This window comes from Tachysurus vachellii, chromosome 3 (genome assembly GCF_030014155.1).
Source record: "Tachysurus vachellii isolate PV-2020 chromosome 3, HZAU_Pvac_v1, whole genome shotgun sequence".
Taxonomy (NCBI): Eukaryota; Metazoa; Chordata; class Actinopteri; order Siluriformes; family Bagridae; genus Tachysurus; species Tachysurus vachellii.
Window position 1 is genome coordinate 36290886 of NC_083462.1, and position 17802 is coordinate 36308687.

The following is a 17802-nucleotide window of genomic DNA, read 5'->3' on the forward strand; positions in this document are numbered from 1 at the left end:
CATTAAAGGTGGGGTGCACAATGTTTGAAAGCCAATGTTGACATTTGAAATCACCGAAACAAACACGCCCCTAACTTTCATGGGTGTCACCCCTGTTTTGATAGCCCTGCCCCACACATACAGTACATACGTAACCTAGGCAACTATTATGGCGGAACCTGCTGGGGCAGCTGGCCGAGGGGATATTTTTATCAATAAATGAACTCAATGAGTAATACTATGGTAATACAAATGTGTTTTTTCTAGTACTGTGTGTTGTACTGTGAAAGGTTTAGCTCCGTTTCACACAGAAAAAGTCATTCAGTTCTCCCTAGTGCTGGAAAGCTGATCCTATATTAACACAGGTCCTGCTTCTTGCCTTATCGTAAGCTGTTTTTCGTTTTTATCCGCCATGTCAATGTTTCAATCGCTTTTGGCTAATGTCAGACATGCGCACTGAACACTCTCCCTGCTGCATATTGACAAGACACGCCCCTTTCTGCTCATTGGCTACACGTTTGTTTTGTTTGTCGGCCCGACTCAGTTTTTGTTAGGACTCTGCCCGGACTCTGGCCAGGTGCATTTGTTTATGTTCTTCGTCACGTGTCTGCCCCGCCCCTTGTTTCTTCCTGCCCGCTTCCACACACCTGTTTCCCATTGTAATTACCTTGTCTATTTAACTGTGCCGTGTTGCCATGTGCAGCGCGGAATCTACTGTTGTTTTGTCCTGTCTTTAGTCCGTGTCCTGTTTAGTGTTCTTGTGTTATTAAACCCTGTTTATTTTGCCATTCTGCATCTGGGTCTGTTCTGTCCCACGTTCATGACAGAAGATTCCGCCACCTTAGGACCCAGCAGGATATTGGTAACCTGGACCGGCCGATTGGGAGTATTGTTTTTTTTCTTATTTGATTTTATCACCCCCCTGGACTTAGCAGTTTTGGTGACATCCGTCTGCATTTTTTCGGTGAGGGACGCCGCCCCACTTCCGGTTTCTCCGCAGCGGGCACCGCCTCACTTCCTGGTTGCGGGCCATGTCACCGGGCCGAGTTTTGTTTTGTTTTTCCGGTGTCCTGTGACATCGCCCCGCACCTGTCCGGTATTGTCGCTTCACTTCTGGTTTCTGTGGAGGACCCTGCCCCACTTCCTGTCCGTGGGGGGTGTTGCAGGCCCGTGTTTTGCCCTGTATTTTGGATTTTTTTCTGTGGACTTCTCTGTTCTGTGGAGGATTTTTTTTCCTCTCCCGCCCTCCCTCCCTTTCCTGGTTTCCGAGAGGTGGGTCTGGCCGTGGTGCGTCAGGGGTTGCGCTCGGCCCTTCAGCTCAGCTGTGGACGTCACTCGGCCATTCAGCTTGGCTGTGGACGTCGCTCGGCTGTGGATGACGCTCGCCCCTCTCTGGCTTCGCCGCCGTGTGCCTTGCTCCCCCCACCTGCCTCGCCGTGTGCCTTGCTCCCCCCACCTGCCTCGCCGTGTGCCTTGCTCCCCCCACCTGCCTCGCCGTGTGCCTTGCTCCCCCTACCTGCCCCGCCGTGTGCCTTGCTCCCCCCACCTGCCTCGCCGTGTGCCTTGCTCCCCCCACCTGCCTCGCCGTGTGCCTTGCTCCCCCCTCCCGGACCCGTCGAGACTGTCTGGACGGATTGGCGCGTCGGGAGCCGCGCCTTGGGGGGGCTCTGTTAGGACTCTGCCCAGACTCTGACCACGTGCATTTGTTTATGTTCTTCGTCACGTGTCCGCCCTGCCCCTTGTCTCTTCCTGCCCGCTTCCACACACCTGTTTCCCATTGTAATTACCTTGTCTATTTAACTGTGCCGCGTTGCCTTGTGCAGCGCGGAATCTACTGTTGTTTTGTCCTGTCTTTAGTCTGTGTCCTGTTTAGTGTTCTTGTGTTATTAAACCCTGTTTATTTCGCAATTCCTGCATCTGGGTCTGTTCTGTCCCGCATCCATGACAGTTTTCTGAAGCATTTCTCAAACAATGTGCACCCCACCTTTAATTTAAACATACAACTCTGTTGTTTTGTTGTAGAAAATAATTCAGCACATTCTAACCAATCAAACTGGAGAATTTAATAAAATTGGCTAAAAAAATCCTAATCAGTAAGAAATACTTTAATTTAAACACACTGGTTGGGCTCAATTCTCAAAAATGATTCACATTAGATTCAGGGAGGTTTATATTCTGTGCATTCTGTGCATATTTAGTGCATTATTCTGTGTATTCTGTAGATCTGTGTAGGATGAAAGTGCATTACTAACTCATGGGGAAAAAAATCCTCCTGCAGCTATGTAAGTGTTAAAGTCCTTGCTTAACTATATCCTAATGAGTGACTGTCTCGGTAGAAGTCTTACTGAACTGCTGATTCTTTTGAGAGAGCTGAAGAGGAATCGGCAGCAGTGTTACACTGTGACACGCCACAGGAAGAGATTCCTTTGCTGTGTTTTTCAACGGACGGTTCCTGCATTTTGAATTCCTTTTACTCTTCTACTCTCTTTTATCATAATACCTGAATTTGAAGAGTAAAAATATACTCCCATGCTCCTGTCTTAAGTCTTGTCCTTGTCCTAGTTGAACACTGTAGTTGTAGTATGATAAGACTACAGTAAAAAGAAAGAGCTTTTTGGCAACTAGTCATGTAAATTGTATGGAGTGTGCTTGTTGGCTTGTTTGTTTTTGACTAAATGCTAATACTGACTATTTGTGTCAAGTGTACAGGTTGTTTAATATTTATAACCCTTATGCTTTTTTGCCTAATCTTGTTGCGAGCCTTTAGATTGTGTGCCTCTTCTTATATCTATCTTTTTAGTCATGGGCTGATATTAAATTTTCATCCCATGAAAAGCGCTTAAATGTTTTGTCACAGATTTTATCATCATCCATCTTTACTTGTAGCATAGGAGTGCATAAACGCTGTCTACTTATTCAGCGTCCTTCCACATGAGAAGCAGCGGAATTATTTTGTCTATAATACTGTGTATTACAGTGTAACAATACTGGGTGTTGAATACCAACGTTAATACCACACCGCTGTTGAATTCTTCAATACAGTATGATTGTGCAGAATCACAACAGCAGCTCATGATGATTTATTGTAATGCGCTTGTTCAAATATGTTTTTTAAACGTTATACAGAATATTTATAGTAACAGCTCATTCACAGGGACAAGTATGATGGAAGTTCCACGTACTCTTAGAAATGAATTTAAAAATGTGTTCTTATTTAACAAAGAATAAGAGAGACGTTCATTAAATAATTATTTAATGTTATTAAATAGTGATTAAATGATGTCAGCTCTCTAAAACTTTAATGTGATCTACTGTAGAAACCAAAATTTAATTAATTGAATAAAATTGAAAATAACCTGGTGGCAAAAGTTTGAACACCCCTTTATCAATGCATCCTTAAATTGATGAGGGAGAGTCTGACTTAGCATAGCTCCATTTGCCCATTTTATTCCATTCCACTTTTTGCAAAAAAATGTTTCAGATCTATCAAATTGTGAGGTGGTCTCATGTGCACAGCCCTCTTCAAGCTATTCTATACACTGTAAAAAAAAAAAAGCGTAGTTTTTTACAAAAAAAATTTGGCAGCTGTGGTTGCCAGAATAATTCAGTTAAAATTACACGAAAAATGTAAACTTCAAAACAGTTTAAAACTGTGCACTCTCCTGAATATTTATGTATAAAATACAAAAATGTCCTGTAAAAATTTGCACGTATTTACAGTTTAAAACTGTACACTCCCCAGAATATTTATGTACTAAATACTCACTCACTCACTCATCTTCTACCGCTTATCCGAACTACCTCGGGTCACGGGGAGCCATCGGGCATCAAGGCAGGATACACCCTGGACGAAGTGCCAACCCATCGCAGGGCACACACACACTCTCATTCACTCACGCACTCACACACTACTGACAATTTTCCAGAGATGCCAATCAACCTACCATGCATGTCTTTGGACCGGGGGAGGAAACCAGAGTACCCGGAGGAAACCCCCGAGGCACGGGGAGAACATGCAAACTCCACACACAAGGCAGAGGCAGGAATCGAAACCCCAACCCTGGAGGTGTGAGGCGAACTTGCTAACCACTAAGCCACCGTGCCCCCCGTAAAGAATTACTTTTAGGCATTTTGGATTTTCACAGAACAAATGGTTGCACTTAAAGTTTTTGCCATCACTTATGTCACCAAAATAATCCGAGTCTGTTTTACAAGATGTTTGTGACACTGAATACTTCCATAATTCTGATTTCAATAGATTGCTTAAAGTTTGTATCGCAGGTATGTACTGTAGTATGCAAACCCTTGTGTCATATTTTCATCATTACCTAATGACACTTTCTTAGGCTCTATGTATTGGAAGATTTTTTAAATGTTTGAGCCCTTGAATATGTTGTTCTCAGTGGTCCAAAGAACAGGTCTGAATTCTTTACACATTCACAGACTTTCCTAACAAAATCATATGTTAGACATATTTCATCATTCAAAAGTGAATGTAGTTTACTTAAAGTGTAATCCTGTCCCAACTCATGTTCATTCTGCATCTCTTCAACAATTGTCTGTATTGTTGAAGCTGGAAGCAGAAGCTGCCCTTGCAATTTTAGGTACAATAAACACAGAATCAGAAAGGACTAAGAAAGGACTCACTGAAATTCTGTGGCAATTCACTGGCTTCATGTGTTGCATCATTCGGGCTCTGGGAAGCATCTTCACATGCAATGGTGGAGGAAGACTGAAAAATAGCTTCCTTGTAAATGTCACTTATGCTATCAATCGAACATGCTCTATGTTTCCTGGACATATGAGCAGTAAACAATGATTTATCAGTAAACATTTTTTTACAACCTGTTACAGGACACACCACAGGTCGCCCCTCCACTAATAGTGGAGAACTTGTACACCACTTAAAAGAGCATGTAGTGACTCATTGTGATGCTGATAGAAATGAGCTTTAAAAGCCGCGTAAGTGCAAAATGTCCGCTTACAGTCATCACTAACACACTTAAAAAAACAATGGGGTTCGTTCCTATGAACTCTACAATGCAGCACATAACCCTGTCTAGTAGTTTGCTGCAAAATCGGCAGGTAATCATTTTTTCATCATACAAAAAATAAAATAGTTTCCACACTTCTCCGGGGGCACCACTATTCAGCATTAGTTAGTGAAACATTTAGGAAAAAGGAAAAAAGGAAAAAAAATGAACGATTTTATCGTTACATATAAAACCCCCAATCTAAGTCGACATATTTATTATGACGACAAAATATGCCCTCTGTCACAAACAGGTGTTTGTATGGTGAAGTCTTTCAAGGTGTAAGAAAAATAACTTTTCTCTTACCTTTGCAGAACTCCATGTGCAGGCTGATTAGCTCGCTCTCAATAACGTTTGTTAACTGCTTCAAGATGGCTGCTCCCGCCATGATCAGGAATCAGGTCTAATGCTGAGTCTAATTAGACGAGGCAGAGTTCATCAATTTAAATTCCTAAACAAGACGTGAATTTACGTGGGAATGTAAATTTTTATATGAGAAATCATTACCGTTACATATAAAATTGCTTTAAGACAGGGGTATCGAACTCATTTTGGTCTGGGGGCCGCATACAGCTTAATCTGATCTCAAGGGGGGCAGACCAGTAAACTAATAGCAAAATTACATAGAACTAACAATAAGTCCACTTTTTTCTTTGTATTAGTGCAAAGAAGAAGTAAATTATAAAAAATCTTTATATTAAATGAATTGTCCTTTTACAAAAATATATTTTGAACAACCTAAGTAGTATGTGCAATTTCAACAACACTGTTATCCAGTTTAACATTTATTTAAGTGCATTATGCATAAAAACTGAACACAGTTCTTGTACAATGGCGCAAAACATTTAGTCACAGGTTTGTGGAACTAACCCTAACCCTGTCCTGCATGTTAACATAAATCAAACATCAAAATAATCCAATTTCCAATTCCGGGAAGCAATTCTGAATACATGAATTGACTCCACACACTTAAAATCTTAAGTGGCAGCTGTTTTAACGTGTGTGATTGCGTAGTGTGTGATTGCGTGAGTGAATGAGTGTGAGTGTGCCCTACGATGGGTTGGCAATCCATTAGGGTGTATCCTGCCTTGATGCCCAATGATGCCTGAGATGCTGCACGAGGCTCCTCGTGACCCGAGAATAGTTCGGATAAGCGGTAGAAAATGAATGAATGAATTTGCCCCTGAAACTTGGCATCTTTTAGCCTGCACAAGTGCATCAATATCAGGCATTATGTCCTGAGTAGCAGCTAATATTAAAATCTCATGTAAAGGTAGGGTCTCCGATATTTGAGAAATGCTTCAGAAAACTGCATTAGGCCACCAAACTAAACAAAAATTAAAACAAACGTGTAGCCAATGAGCAGAAAGAGGCGTGTCTTGTCAATATGCGGCGGAGAGAGTCTTCAGTGTCCATGTGTGTCATTAGCAGAAAGTGGTTTTAACGTTGACATGGAGGATAAAAACAAAGAGAAAGCGAAGAAAGGCTTACGATAAGGTAAGAAGTAGGACCCGTGTTAATATAGGATCAGCTTTCCAGCACGAGAGAACTGAAGGAGCTGGAAGTTGGCACATATTCACAGATTGGAGTTTCCCCGAGTCAATAACTCCTGAGCTAAACACTGTTACTACACAAAACGCGGTTGTAGCTGCGTCTCTACATTACTACGATAGAAAAGATGTGTTATTTGTGTAGTAACAGCGTTTAGCTCAGGAGTTATTGACTAAAATGCCACTTAGACCCTGAAGCTCAGTATTACCATCTGCTGGTAGTTCCGCCGAAAATGAAAATAATTAAACTGAACTCCCTGGCTGGCCGGTTCCGGCCCGCGGGCCGTATGTTTGAAACCCCCGCCTTAAGACCTTATAAATATTACTAAATGGAAAAACAACAGAAACTTTTTTATTTGAAATTTAATATAACAAATGGCAGACTGATGAACACCTAGGCTGTGAAACAAATGACGCATAACTATTTGGAAGACAAATATAAAATGTATGCAATACACCACTACTTCATATATAATTTTTTTACAATTTTTTTTAAAACAAGCCTAAACTGATATATTGTTAATACCTAGTCATTTCAGACATGTAACATGTTTTTTTTTAATCATTTATATTATTGTTTAATTTTGTTGTACTTATTTTATCTGTAAATATAACATATATATAAAAAATATAACTATTTTATCTGTAAAAAATTGCATTTAACTGCATTCTACTGCTTTCTGAAATACTGAGTTTTTTTTCTATTTAATTTACAAAAAGCTGTACATTCTACCCAAAATATATATTATTTTAATGCATACTTTTTGTAACATTTACTGTTTTGTTTGGTTGAGAAATTCACAAAACATTACTGTAAATTTAACACAGTTTAATTGTTTTTCACTTTGCAAAAATTTGATGTTGTGGTTTTACACAAATTCACAGTTAATTTCACAGACTTTTTTACAGTGTAGGGTGTGATTTATATGTATATGATGATACGGTTAAATATATGTCATATATTTCTATGATATATTTATATGACAGAATAGTCTGAAGCAAAGCTCATGGGACAGCTACAAATGTGGTAGTGCAAATTGGGAAATGTAAGCAAAACTAATGGACAGAAGAAAAAAAAATCCTTTTTACCTTTAGCACACTTTGAAGAATGTTTCTGTTTATGCAACCCCATTTTCCGTATGAGCCCGGATCATGTTGATTGATGATGAAGCAGAAAGGAGTCATTTTCCTTAACCGCAAATCTATTGTTAGATGATCTTCATCATATAATCTGACATGGGGAACAGATGTTATCACAACAGTGGTTCATAGAATGCGATCAAGATTTTATTAGGATCATCTTCCCCACCATGGCAGGTAATAACCTTAAAAGACTGTGCAACTCAGAGTCTAAAACCAGCTTAAGGGGACAAGTGATGCAGAACTGAAATAATTGCCTCCCACAGCATAACAGCCACAAGTTTTTCTTTTAATCTGTAAGCGTGCGTGTATATAGTGTATATATGTATTTTTCCATGTGTGTATGTGTATAAAACAACTATGTCTGTGTCTTTTTTTTGGTACATGCATTCATGCAGTTGAGTGTCTGGATCTGATTGTACTTGTTCTGTGTGTGTTGTTCTGCATATTTCTGTGCTTCTGTTTATGTCAGGCTTTTTCTTTCTTTTTGTGTTAGTGCCTCATCATGTACTGCGTGTGTGTGTGTACAGCATGAAATCATGGATATGAAGCGCAAGATTAAATCCATGAGCCAAGAGACTGGTCAGCTCACAGAGGAGATCAAGAGCAAAGAGGCAGCAATGGTCAAAGAACATCTCGATTTTCTGCTAATAGAGAAAGAAAAAGAGGCTCTTAAGGTACAAAATAACTTCTAAAACTTTCTACTTTCTATTTTCTATACTGCTGCCAATCACCCACCTATTATATCATGTCTATTTTCCTGACTTGGCACCATTTAGCAATCACTCATGGTACACTTTCATTATTGTTTTTTTCTTTCTTTTTTCACCTTCAAAAAGCAAGGTGTCATTCTTGCATTTCAGAGAAAAAAAAAACAAAAATCTGTAATCAGGTGCTTTTTGTTCAAATGTATTTTTTAAGGTTCAAAGGAACAAACCAAAAACCTGACCCTAGATCTGCACTTACAAACATGGGACCATGTAATGTACAGTATAGCGTACATTAAATTGGTCAGCTTTCATATTGGTCTTGGTCTCAGTTCATGCATGGAATTGAATCATGTATTGAGGGGGTCATTTTTATTCATCATCACGGAATTCAGTTTCGATAATCCTTTCATTTTTAGTTTTCATATCTCTACCTTTATCAAATAGCATCATTTAAATTTAAAGGCAAATAACTTTCAATATCACCTTGAAAGAGAGAGAGAGAGAGAGAGAGCGAGAGAGAGAGAGAGAGAGAGAGAGACAGAAGGATCTTTGAATGATTGTTGAGGAAGTGGAGAGAAAGAGAACATACAAGGGGCGCTCAGAATCATTTATCGTAGACAAAGTATTGCATGGCTTTGAGGGCCTGTGGTGTTCTGATTCAACAGCTGACATGAAAGGCTAAATTAATATCTACAGTATGAGCCCTATATATCAGAGTCATTATGAGCCGTTATAATAATTCAGCTCCATGTCCATGGTTCAATACACTGTTGGAAGTCAAGGGTAGGTCAGTCTTGATGAATATGTCCATTGTGAAACTTCTGATTTCAGGTGCACTCCAGCATTAATAGTCTCAAATAATAACATAATTTTATACTTTTATTAATCTTGATATATACAACCTTAACAAACCTATGCTTAATGGAACTGGAGCTACAGAGGACATCTAGGTCAACAGGTGGAACTTTTCAATACAATGTATAAAAAAGTTCAGTTAGTTCAGTTCAGTTAGATAACACTTTCACGTAGTTTGTTTCCATAAAAAGAAACTTTATATCATATTAAAATCTTCATTATATTGACAGAATAAAAGTAATGAATGAAATTTGGCTGCCATGTTTGGCAAGGACACAAAACTAAAGGATAATGGCTCTGGTATTAGGACTTTTATAACATTAGTCAAAAACTAGTCAAGATTGTGGAGCTGTAAATTCATAATTACAATCTAGTCTTAAATATTTAAACTCTCGCATGTTTCATTCCATTGATTTAGAGTGGCATTTCAGTGCTGACACATCTATTGCAAAAGGTTTCGCCATCCAAATGATGTTGTTGTGTCATGCCGTAGCAACAGAACACCCTAATTTGTCCAGCTAAGAAAAATGGATATAGATATTGCTACCAATTTATGTAAACTGAGCCCATCATACCACACCATGTCCATCATAAAGGATAAAGTTTTAGCTTTTGCCACAATTAGTATGAAAGCCTCTGACAAGCTCGGATCTTTTAGACAGCATCATCTCTACAAGTAAGCCAATATTAGGGAGACAGAGTAAAAAGAGGTGATGATCTTTTGAACTGTGAGCTGTGAAACTTGTGTGCTAGCCATGTTCCAGCATAGGACTGGACCAGGAGACCTGAGCAGATGGGTGGGGAGAAGGTACAGGAATGTTCTTCTACTTTACATCAGAAACAGGTCTTATATTCATGTCTAATATTCAACAGGTCTAATATTCAAGATAATTTGTAGAGAAGACATTTATGACATACAGAAGTTCAATCCCTTTAGGTTTGATATTTGGGTAAAAACAAGGATGAGAAGTTTGTGTCAGGATCACGCTCAGACTTTTTTATCTGTTGGAACATTGGGGGCATTCCGGGGGTTGTCTCTTGTACCATGTGTTTTTGTTTACATTTTATGTTCACGTGTCTGCCTAGCCCTTGTCTAATTCCTTCACCTCGTGCACACTGTTCCTGGTGTGTCTAATTGTCTTCCTTTTTATTTTGGCCACGTTGCCTTGGGCAGTGCTGAATCCTCGTCTTTGTGTTGTCTTCGTGCGTTCTGCTTGGTTGTTCAGTCTTGGTTCTTTTGAGTTTTGGTGTAGTTCATGTAATGAACTAGCTATCTGGGTCTGGGTTCTTATCTGTGAAGACACTCCCAGTCTCTGACAGTTAGACAGTCCATGTACTGTAAGCTTCTGATCATTTTTGTGATTCATTTCATTCCCTTTCTACATTTTCCCAATTAGAACATGTAATGATTACATGGACCTCCTCTAGCAAAAGGAGTGTCAAGCATTTGACATTGTGATGTGTGATGCCAATTTCACTCATCCCTATTACTGTGAAAAACAAATGATCAGGAGGGAAACCTACGGTGGCCGGGAAGTGCAAAACAAATTAACAAAGCCCAAACCAAATTAACAAAACCCAAAACACATTAACAAAACCCAAACCAAATTAACAAAACTCAAACCAAATTAACAAAACCCAAACCAAACTAACAAAACCGAAAACACATTAACAAGTCAGACAACCCGGAAGCGGTTGGTATAATTTGTTAATGGAAACTTACCATCATCGGACGAGACACCTTTCATTCACCTGTATATCTTGAATGACAGTCTCTTGTCCAATGATCGGTAAGTTTCCATTCACAAACTATACCTACCGCTTCCGGGTTGTCTGAATCGGTGCATGAAACACATTAACATATCAGAAAACACATTAACAAATCAGAAAACAAATTAACAAATCAGAAAACAAATGAACAAATCAGAAAACACAACGACATTTCAGACAACCCGGAAGCGGTTGGTATAGTTTGTGATTGGACAAGACACCTGTCACTCAAAGTATACATGAAGTTCAACAGTCTGCCACAGGGAAAAGTTGGAATGGATGGATGGAATGGATTACTGTGGATTAATTCTGTTATTTTCTTGAACGGAGAACTTTATTTAAACGGAGAACTTTACACATTACACATAAGATTCCATACCTGTATATCTTGAGTGACAGGTGTCTTGTCCAATGATCGGTAAGTTTCCATTCAAAAAACGATACACTACCGTTTCTGGGTTGTTTGACTTGTCGTTGTGTTTTCGAATTTGTTAATTTGGGTTTTTGTCGGAACTTAGAGCCCGTCTCCAAGTCGGCACATATCAGGGTGAATTATACTGATATACTTTATAATACTTTTATACTATATAATTGTTACTTAAACTTAATTTACTGATAGCACTAACATTAATACGAATTAAACCAATGGGAAAGCTCCTCAGACCTGGATGAGAATGAGCAAACTTCTTTATTGTGGTCAATCAGCTAACAATTCTCTAAGAGAAATTGCCAATTTGAAAGTAACAAAAGAAATCCCAAAAACCCAAAAAGAAAAAGCATCTTCATGAAGAGCATCGGCATGCAAAAACAAAAAAACCCTCAGGACGGTCCTGCAAAGTAACGGGATTTTTTTACGCATACACCTTTGGCCCCAAAAATTCTCCTCTATATATACGCTTCCAAGCGCCTCCTTATCGGTTCCCCTCCTCACAGACCCGTTTTCATATCACCTTATCATTATGTCACCTTATTTACCGGAATCATCTCATATTTTTTTGTAACGTCCTGTTCCTTACAATCCCCTTGTTTTTCCTTCACCTTTTACCCATATGCCCATTTATGGATTTTCCTCCCCTTAGTTCCCCGGGGCCCAGGTCCGGAAGCCCAGGCCTGTGACCCTGGGTCTTCTTCGTTCGACATAACAATTATATCTAAACAACAATTTTGTTATTAAAAGTGTGCTCAAAAAAGAGCCTCACTCCCTGGTCGAAGTTACATTTGCCTCTAAGTTTTTTTCCATGCCAGATGTCCTGAAGATTAATCCTTCATTCAACTGTAATGGGTAAGTTTCTCCTTTGTTATTTTCTTCTATACATGATTTTTAATAATTATAAGCCACTCCATGAGTCTGATTTTATGTCAAAAGTTATTATGTTAAAAGAAAGCTCTTATCTATTTGTCATCTTATATTGCCACTATTGCTAAACTATTGTTGCTATACTGTTATCACTATTGTTAAGCTATTGCTACTATAATGTTGCTTGTGTACATAAAAGTAAACAATGGAGTTCTTTGATGACTCCTCTAAACTGCTAAAAGCTTCAACTTTGTTTTGATCGCATGTTTCATGTTATGATCTCAGCCTGTCCTTTCTCAGGCTGGAATTGTTTACCCTTATCTCAAGCTCCTGTTCCTCTATCTCCTCTAACTCCCCTTATCTCTCCTCAGACCCTACGCCTCAGCCAGCTCATCCTGGTCGCCCCATCATGTCCTCACCTCACCATCCTCGTCCGTCTCCCTACCCAAGGCCAGTGCCCGCTGATGTCATGGCGAGCTATCGCCGCTTCCAGCTACTTCATATCACCCATGAGCTCATTACGTGTCTGGAACAGTTCTATTCTATGGCCCTGAGTCCCCTGTTTACACTCTTTCCTCTCCTGTCTGCTGAGTTACTATAATAAAGAGTGCCTCTTTTATTCACCCTCTGACTTCTGGTTAATAATATATAATATAATAATAATATAATATAATAATATAAATATATTCTCTTAAGGCTCCAGGATTTTTCACAACATTTTGTTAATGTGTTTTTGGTTTTGTTAATTTGGTTTGGGTTTTGTTAATTTGGTTTGGGTTTTGTTAATTTGGTTTGGGTTTTGTTAATTTGTTTTGCACTTCCCGGCCACCGTAGAAACCTGAAGAGAGCCAAAGATGAAAGACAGGACAGAGGAAGAGCAAAATAATGAGTGAAAGAATCAATTCTCTTGTTTTGCTGATGCTTAGTTTCTTGTTCTGATTTCTGAGCTAATGAAAACAGTGTAGAATCCAGAAAGAGTAAAGTGAAAGCACCAAAACTAATCAAAACAACAACAAAAATGAATAAGTATTTGCATTTCCTGTCATGATTGTTTCTTGGTAATCAAACCAGTTTATCTTATTATGCATTGTCAGTTTGGAGGAAACAACATGTCTATCAGACCTTCACTTCAGCAAAATTGTTCAGTTTTCTGTGTTTGCCTTAATAAATATGTATAAAGGTGCTTATATTTAAAAATGCAACATACATTGCAAGGTTTATGCAAATGTATTAATTTAGGCACCACAATGCAAAGCAGTTTATCAAATTTATACCTTAGTATATCAAAATAATGTTTCTTAAAATAATTTTTACATATTATATATTCATCACTCGTACACAATTATTCCCTTTGTTCCAGCAAGTTCAAGCTTAGTGAAACGGCCGCATTCAAGTTCAAAATATTCAGGGTATATCCTTTTTTGGCTCTGTTTTTCTTTAATTTTTTTGCTTAATGCTGCATGTTCTTCATCCAGTCAGGAATGTAATTGTTATGGGATACAGCACAGTTCTGATATTGCTTTGATAATTGAATCATAAGTTCCACTGCAATCTAAAAAAATCATCAGTGTCTTCCCGTTATGAATGGGCACCAGTGCCATTAGCCCCCATATCCCTCTGGCCTCTGCAACTAAAAAACAATTCGAACTAGTAAATAAGACAGCAGACCCAAGCAAGACTTAAAAAAAAAATCGCTAACAACGCTAACAGAAAAACACTGCCTCAAAAGGCTATTTTGAACACTTGAAAGTTTTAAATTTGCAAAAACATTCTTCCCATCCTCATTACGCTGGATTCCTCCAAAATTTGTGTTGCAGTTGTCACCAGTAAATGCAATGCATTTAGAATATCCCTTTCTTTTCCAATGTGTCTTTTATGTACTGTGAAATAGTTTCAGCTGATTCATTTGGGGTGTTTTTAATTTCAAGTAATTTACTTTGCACACCGCCGTTTTTCCAATCAAAATACTGAATGAGCAGAGGGAATATCTTTACTGCTCCATGATTGCTGCCATCAGTAGACACGCCACAGTAGGGGATATCTTGAAGTGCTTCTAGCGCAACTTCAACAGAATGTGGGGCTATCACAGTATTTACAATTGCCTCTGTCTTTGTTCGAGCGCTTGAAAATTTTTGAGCTGTTTTAGAATCTGTGAAAACCTTTTTTAACAAGCCAGATGTGCAGTCCATTGACCTGTAGCTTTCGTGGTGCTTAACCGTGTGGAAAGCATAGGCAGCCTCAGCAGCAGTGACAGCTGCACTTTCGTTTTTACTTACGAAAAACTCCGTCACTTTAGCTGATAAGCTCTCGCCCCCTCGCTGCCTTTCGATGCTTTGCTGAACATATGTGTGCCTCTAGGTCGTTGGCACCTTTATTTGCGACCGACACGTAAGTGCCTGCTTTGCAGGTCAGGCACTCAGCTTGACCGACACGAAAACATGGAAATTTTTGTTTTAATTTGTCAGTGAACTTACACTTGCGTTTCGGCATGGCTGAAGATGCCGGGTAGCCATGCACTTTGCCAGTGGTAAACAAGGCGCTTGAGGTGACTGACCAATTAAATGTGTACAGAGAATACTATCGACCAATGACGGTAGCTCTACACCCTTCACTTCCACTCAATGCAAAGTGAACTGTAGGGGGAGGGCGTGACTAGTATGTGAATGAAAGAGAAAGCAATGCAAATTCGCCGTAAACACGTTGGAGGCTAGAATAACAAAATCCCGGACGATTTAGAAATTCCGCCCGGACACATTTTTAGGTTTCAAAAAGAGGACATGTCCGGGCAAAAGAGGACGTCTGGTCACCCTATTCTTTCTGCCTTAGTTACTACTCAAAGATAGATGGTCTGTCTAAATTCTAGGAATGTTGGCCTCATTGTAAAATTACTTCTTATGGGGCCTTATACAGAGAAACTAATAGTGTCTGTAATAACTTGTTCTTAGGACTCAACATGATATAATTTAAGATGGGTAAATTTGTGGCCTCAAACGTATTAAGCAGTAATACAGATATAGGTAGACTATCAACAACCCCAATTTGTGAAAAAAACATTCCTCACAGAAAGTTAGACACACACTTTTGAAACAACTTTTGGCAAGTTAGATCCATGGATTCATGCTGTTATTGTCCCAAATTCTTAATTGTAATATCACTATGTAAAACTGCGCTAGCCAGAGCGTGCGCCTCGTGAAACAAAAAGGGGCGTAGCCTTAAACCGTAAATCAACTATGGAAAGCCAAAGGTTTCAAAATAAACGACAATCGCATTTCCTGTCATAAAACATACTTATGGTTATTTACACTCCCACCAAATTATGAGTTTTGTTATAGCAAGATAACCACAAAGAAGAATTTTCATCAAGAAATAACCATTTCTCTTAATTATTTTATGAACATTCTAATATCAGAATTAGCTTTTGCACAGGACGCTCTACAATAGAAAGCTTATTACTGCGTTGACCCTTGTTATTCAGTCTCTTATCTTCAAATGAGATTTTCACTCTTCTCACGAGTCCGTCCTTGTCGAAAACAGTCTCCAGGACTCTGGCAAGTTTCCATTCACCTCTGGGTGACAGTTCATCAATGTCCAACACAATATCACCTTCTCTTAGGTTTCTTTTTGGTGAGTGCCAGCGCTGTCTAGCAATAATGTTGTGCCTCCACCTGCACCAGAACTGTTCAGTCAAAAACTGCACACAACGCCATCTCTTTGCTCCATAAAGGTCGTGCTGGATTTCATGTGGAGTAGGTGGTTAGGGGTGAGTGGTTCCAAACTGTCAGGGTTGTTAAGGTTGTCTAAAGTCAGTGGGCGACTGTTGACTACGGCCATAGCTTCATAGAATAAAGTCTTTAGCGAAGCATCATTTAGTCTACCATGTGCAAGTGAAAGAGTAGTATTCAATACACTTCTGGCAGTCCTTATCTGGCATTCCCACACTCCACCTGTGTGACTGTAATGAGGTACATTCATCACGAAGTCGCACTGGTTTTGAGACGGATAAGTACTCAGTCTTTGGGTGTCCAGTTCACTTAGGGCAGCTTTAAACTCATTCTTTGCACCAACAAAGTTTGTTCCCTGATCACATCGGATTTGGCGAATTGTACCTCTGATAGCAACGAAACACCTTAATGAATTAATGAACGTGTCAGTGGATAGATCCTCTAATAGCTCAATGTGAATTGCTCGGGAGCAAAAGCAAGTGAACAAAAGTCCATACCGTTTATGTGTTTTTCGGCCTTCTGTAGTTATGAAACGGCCAAAACAGTCCATACCGCAGTATGTAAATGGTGGAGAGGGCTCTAAATGTTCTGCAGGTAGGTTGCTCATTCTCTGACCCTCAGGAGCCTTATGGAGTCTGCAGCAGATGACACACTGGCGGATGAAAGAAGCAACAGTTCTGCTCTTCCCTGGGATCCAGTAGCCACTGGATCTGATTTCGTTTGTGGTGAAGCCTTTTCCTTGGTGTTTTACTTTATCGTGACAGTGAGCTATTATGAGTTTGGTCACATGATGCTCCTTCGGAATTACAATAGGGTGTTTGAAAGAGTCTTTGATAGATGAAAGTCTCCCTCTGACCTTGATGAGACCGTCTGTGTCCCTGAAAATGACTAAGGGGAACAGTTTGTGGTGATGTGGGAGCTGTTTTCCTTTGTCTAATAGTTTTATCTCCTTTCCATATGTTTGTTTTTGTACATCCTGAATGATGACACGTACTGCACTTTCTTGGTCACTCACTGTAGCCGGCGCACCTGATTTGTCTTTCTTGGCCCTTCTTATGAGGAGTGCTACAGCTTTGACTGCTCTCGTCCATGACGAGAACTTCGACAAACGTTCTGCCAGGCTGAATGTCTCTGTAACTTTGGTTAACATTGTGTTTTTCTGACGTCTCCAAGAGACAGTTCCAACTCTACACTTTGTGTTGATGGCCGGTCCCTCTCTCAAAGAAATGAGGGGCCGGTGAACCAGTTAGATAGATTTACCCCTAGATGCAATATCGGCTGGGTTCTCTTCAAATGGCACGTAAAACCATTGCTGAGGGTTTGTACGTTGGCGAATCCTTTGGACCATATTCGCTACAAAGGTATGAAAACGATGTGCCTCATTGTTTACATAGCCCACAACTACCTTAGAATCTGTCCAGAAATACTCTTTGACTTGAGTGTAGCAGAGTTCTTCTCTCAACATGTTACTAATTGAAACTGAAACTACAGCTGCAGTTAGCTCGAGTCTTGGGATTGTAGTCAGCTTGGTAGGAGGAACACGGGCTTTGGCTATTACCAATGAACAGTGAATCTCCTCTCTAATGTTTTTGGCTCTTAAATAGGTTCACTGTCCATAACCACTCGTGCTCGCATCTGAAAAGTGGTGCAACTCTACTTCTTTAAGCTCCCCGAAACTAGCAGGAAAGTAACAGCGAGTTATGTTTACCTTGTCTAAATTGGCAAAGTCCCGTTGCCAACTCTCCC

The 17802-nt window shown here is 39.6% G+C and overlaps 2 protein-coding genes across 2 annotated transcripts in view; both read left to right on the top strand.

Moving 5' to 3' along the window:
* Positions 1-17802, top strand: part of LOC132843573 (histone H2AX-like) — a 264980-nt gene that overhangs the window by 95435 nt on the left and 151743 nt on the right. The gene's annotated exons all lie outside the window — the stretch shown is intronic.
* Positions 1-17802, top strand: part of LOC132842104 (cilia- and flagella-associated protein 58-like) — a 139584-nt gene that overhangs the window by 54022 nt on the left and 67760 nt on the right. The window contains exon 11 of the mRNA XM_060864776.1: positions 8233-8379. Within this exon, the coding sequence (XP_060720759.1) occupies positions 8233-8379 (147 nt within the window). The remainder of the gene's footprint in view (positions 1-8232; positions 8380-17802) is intronic.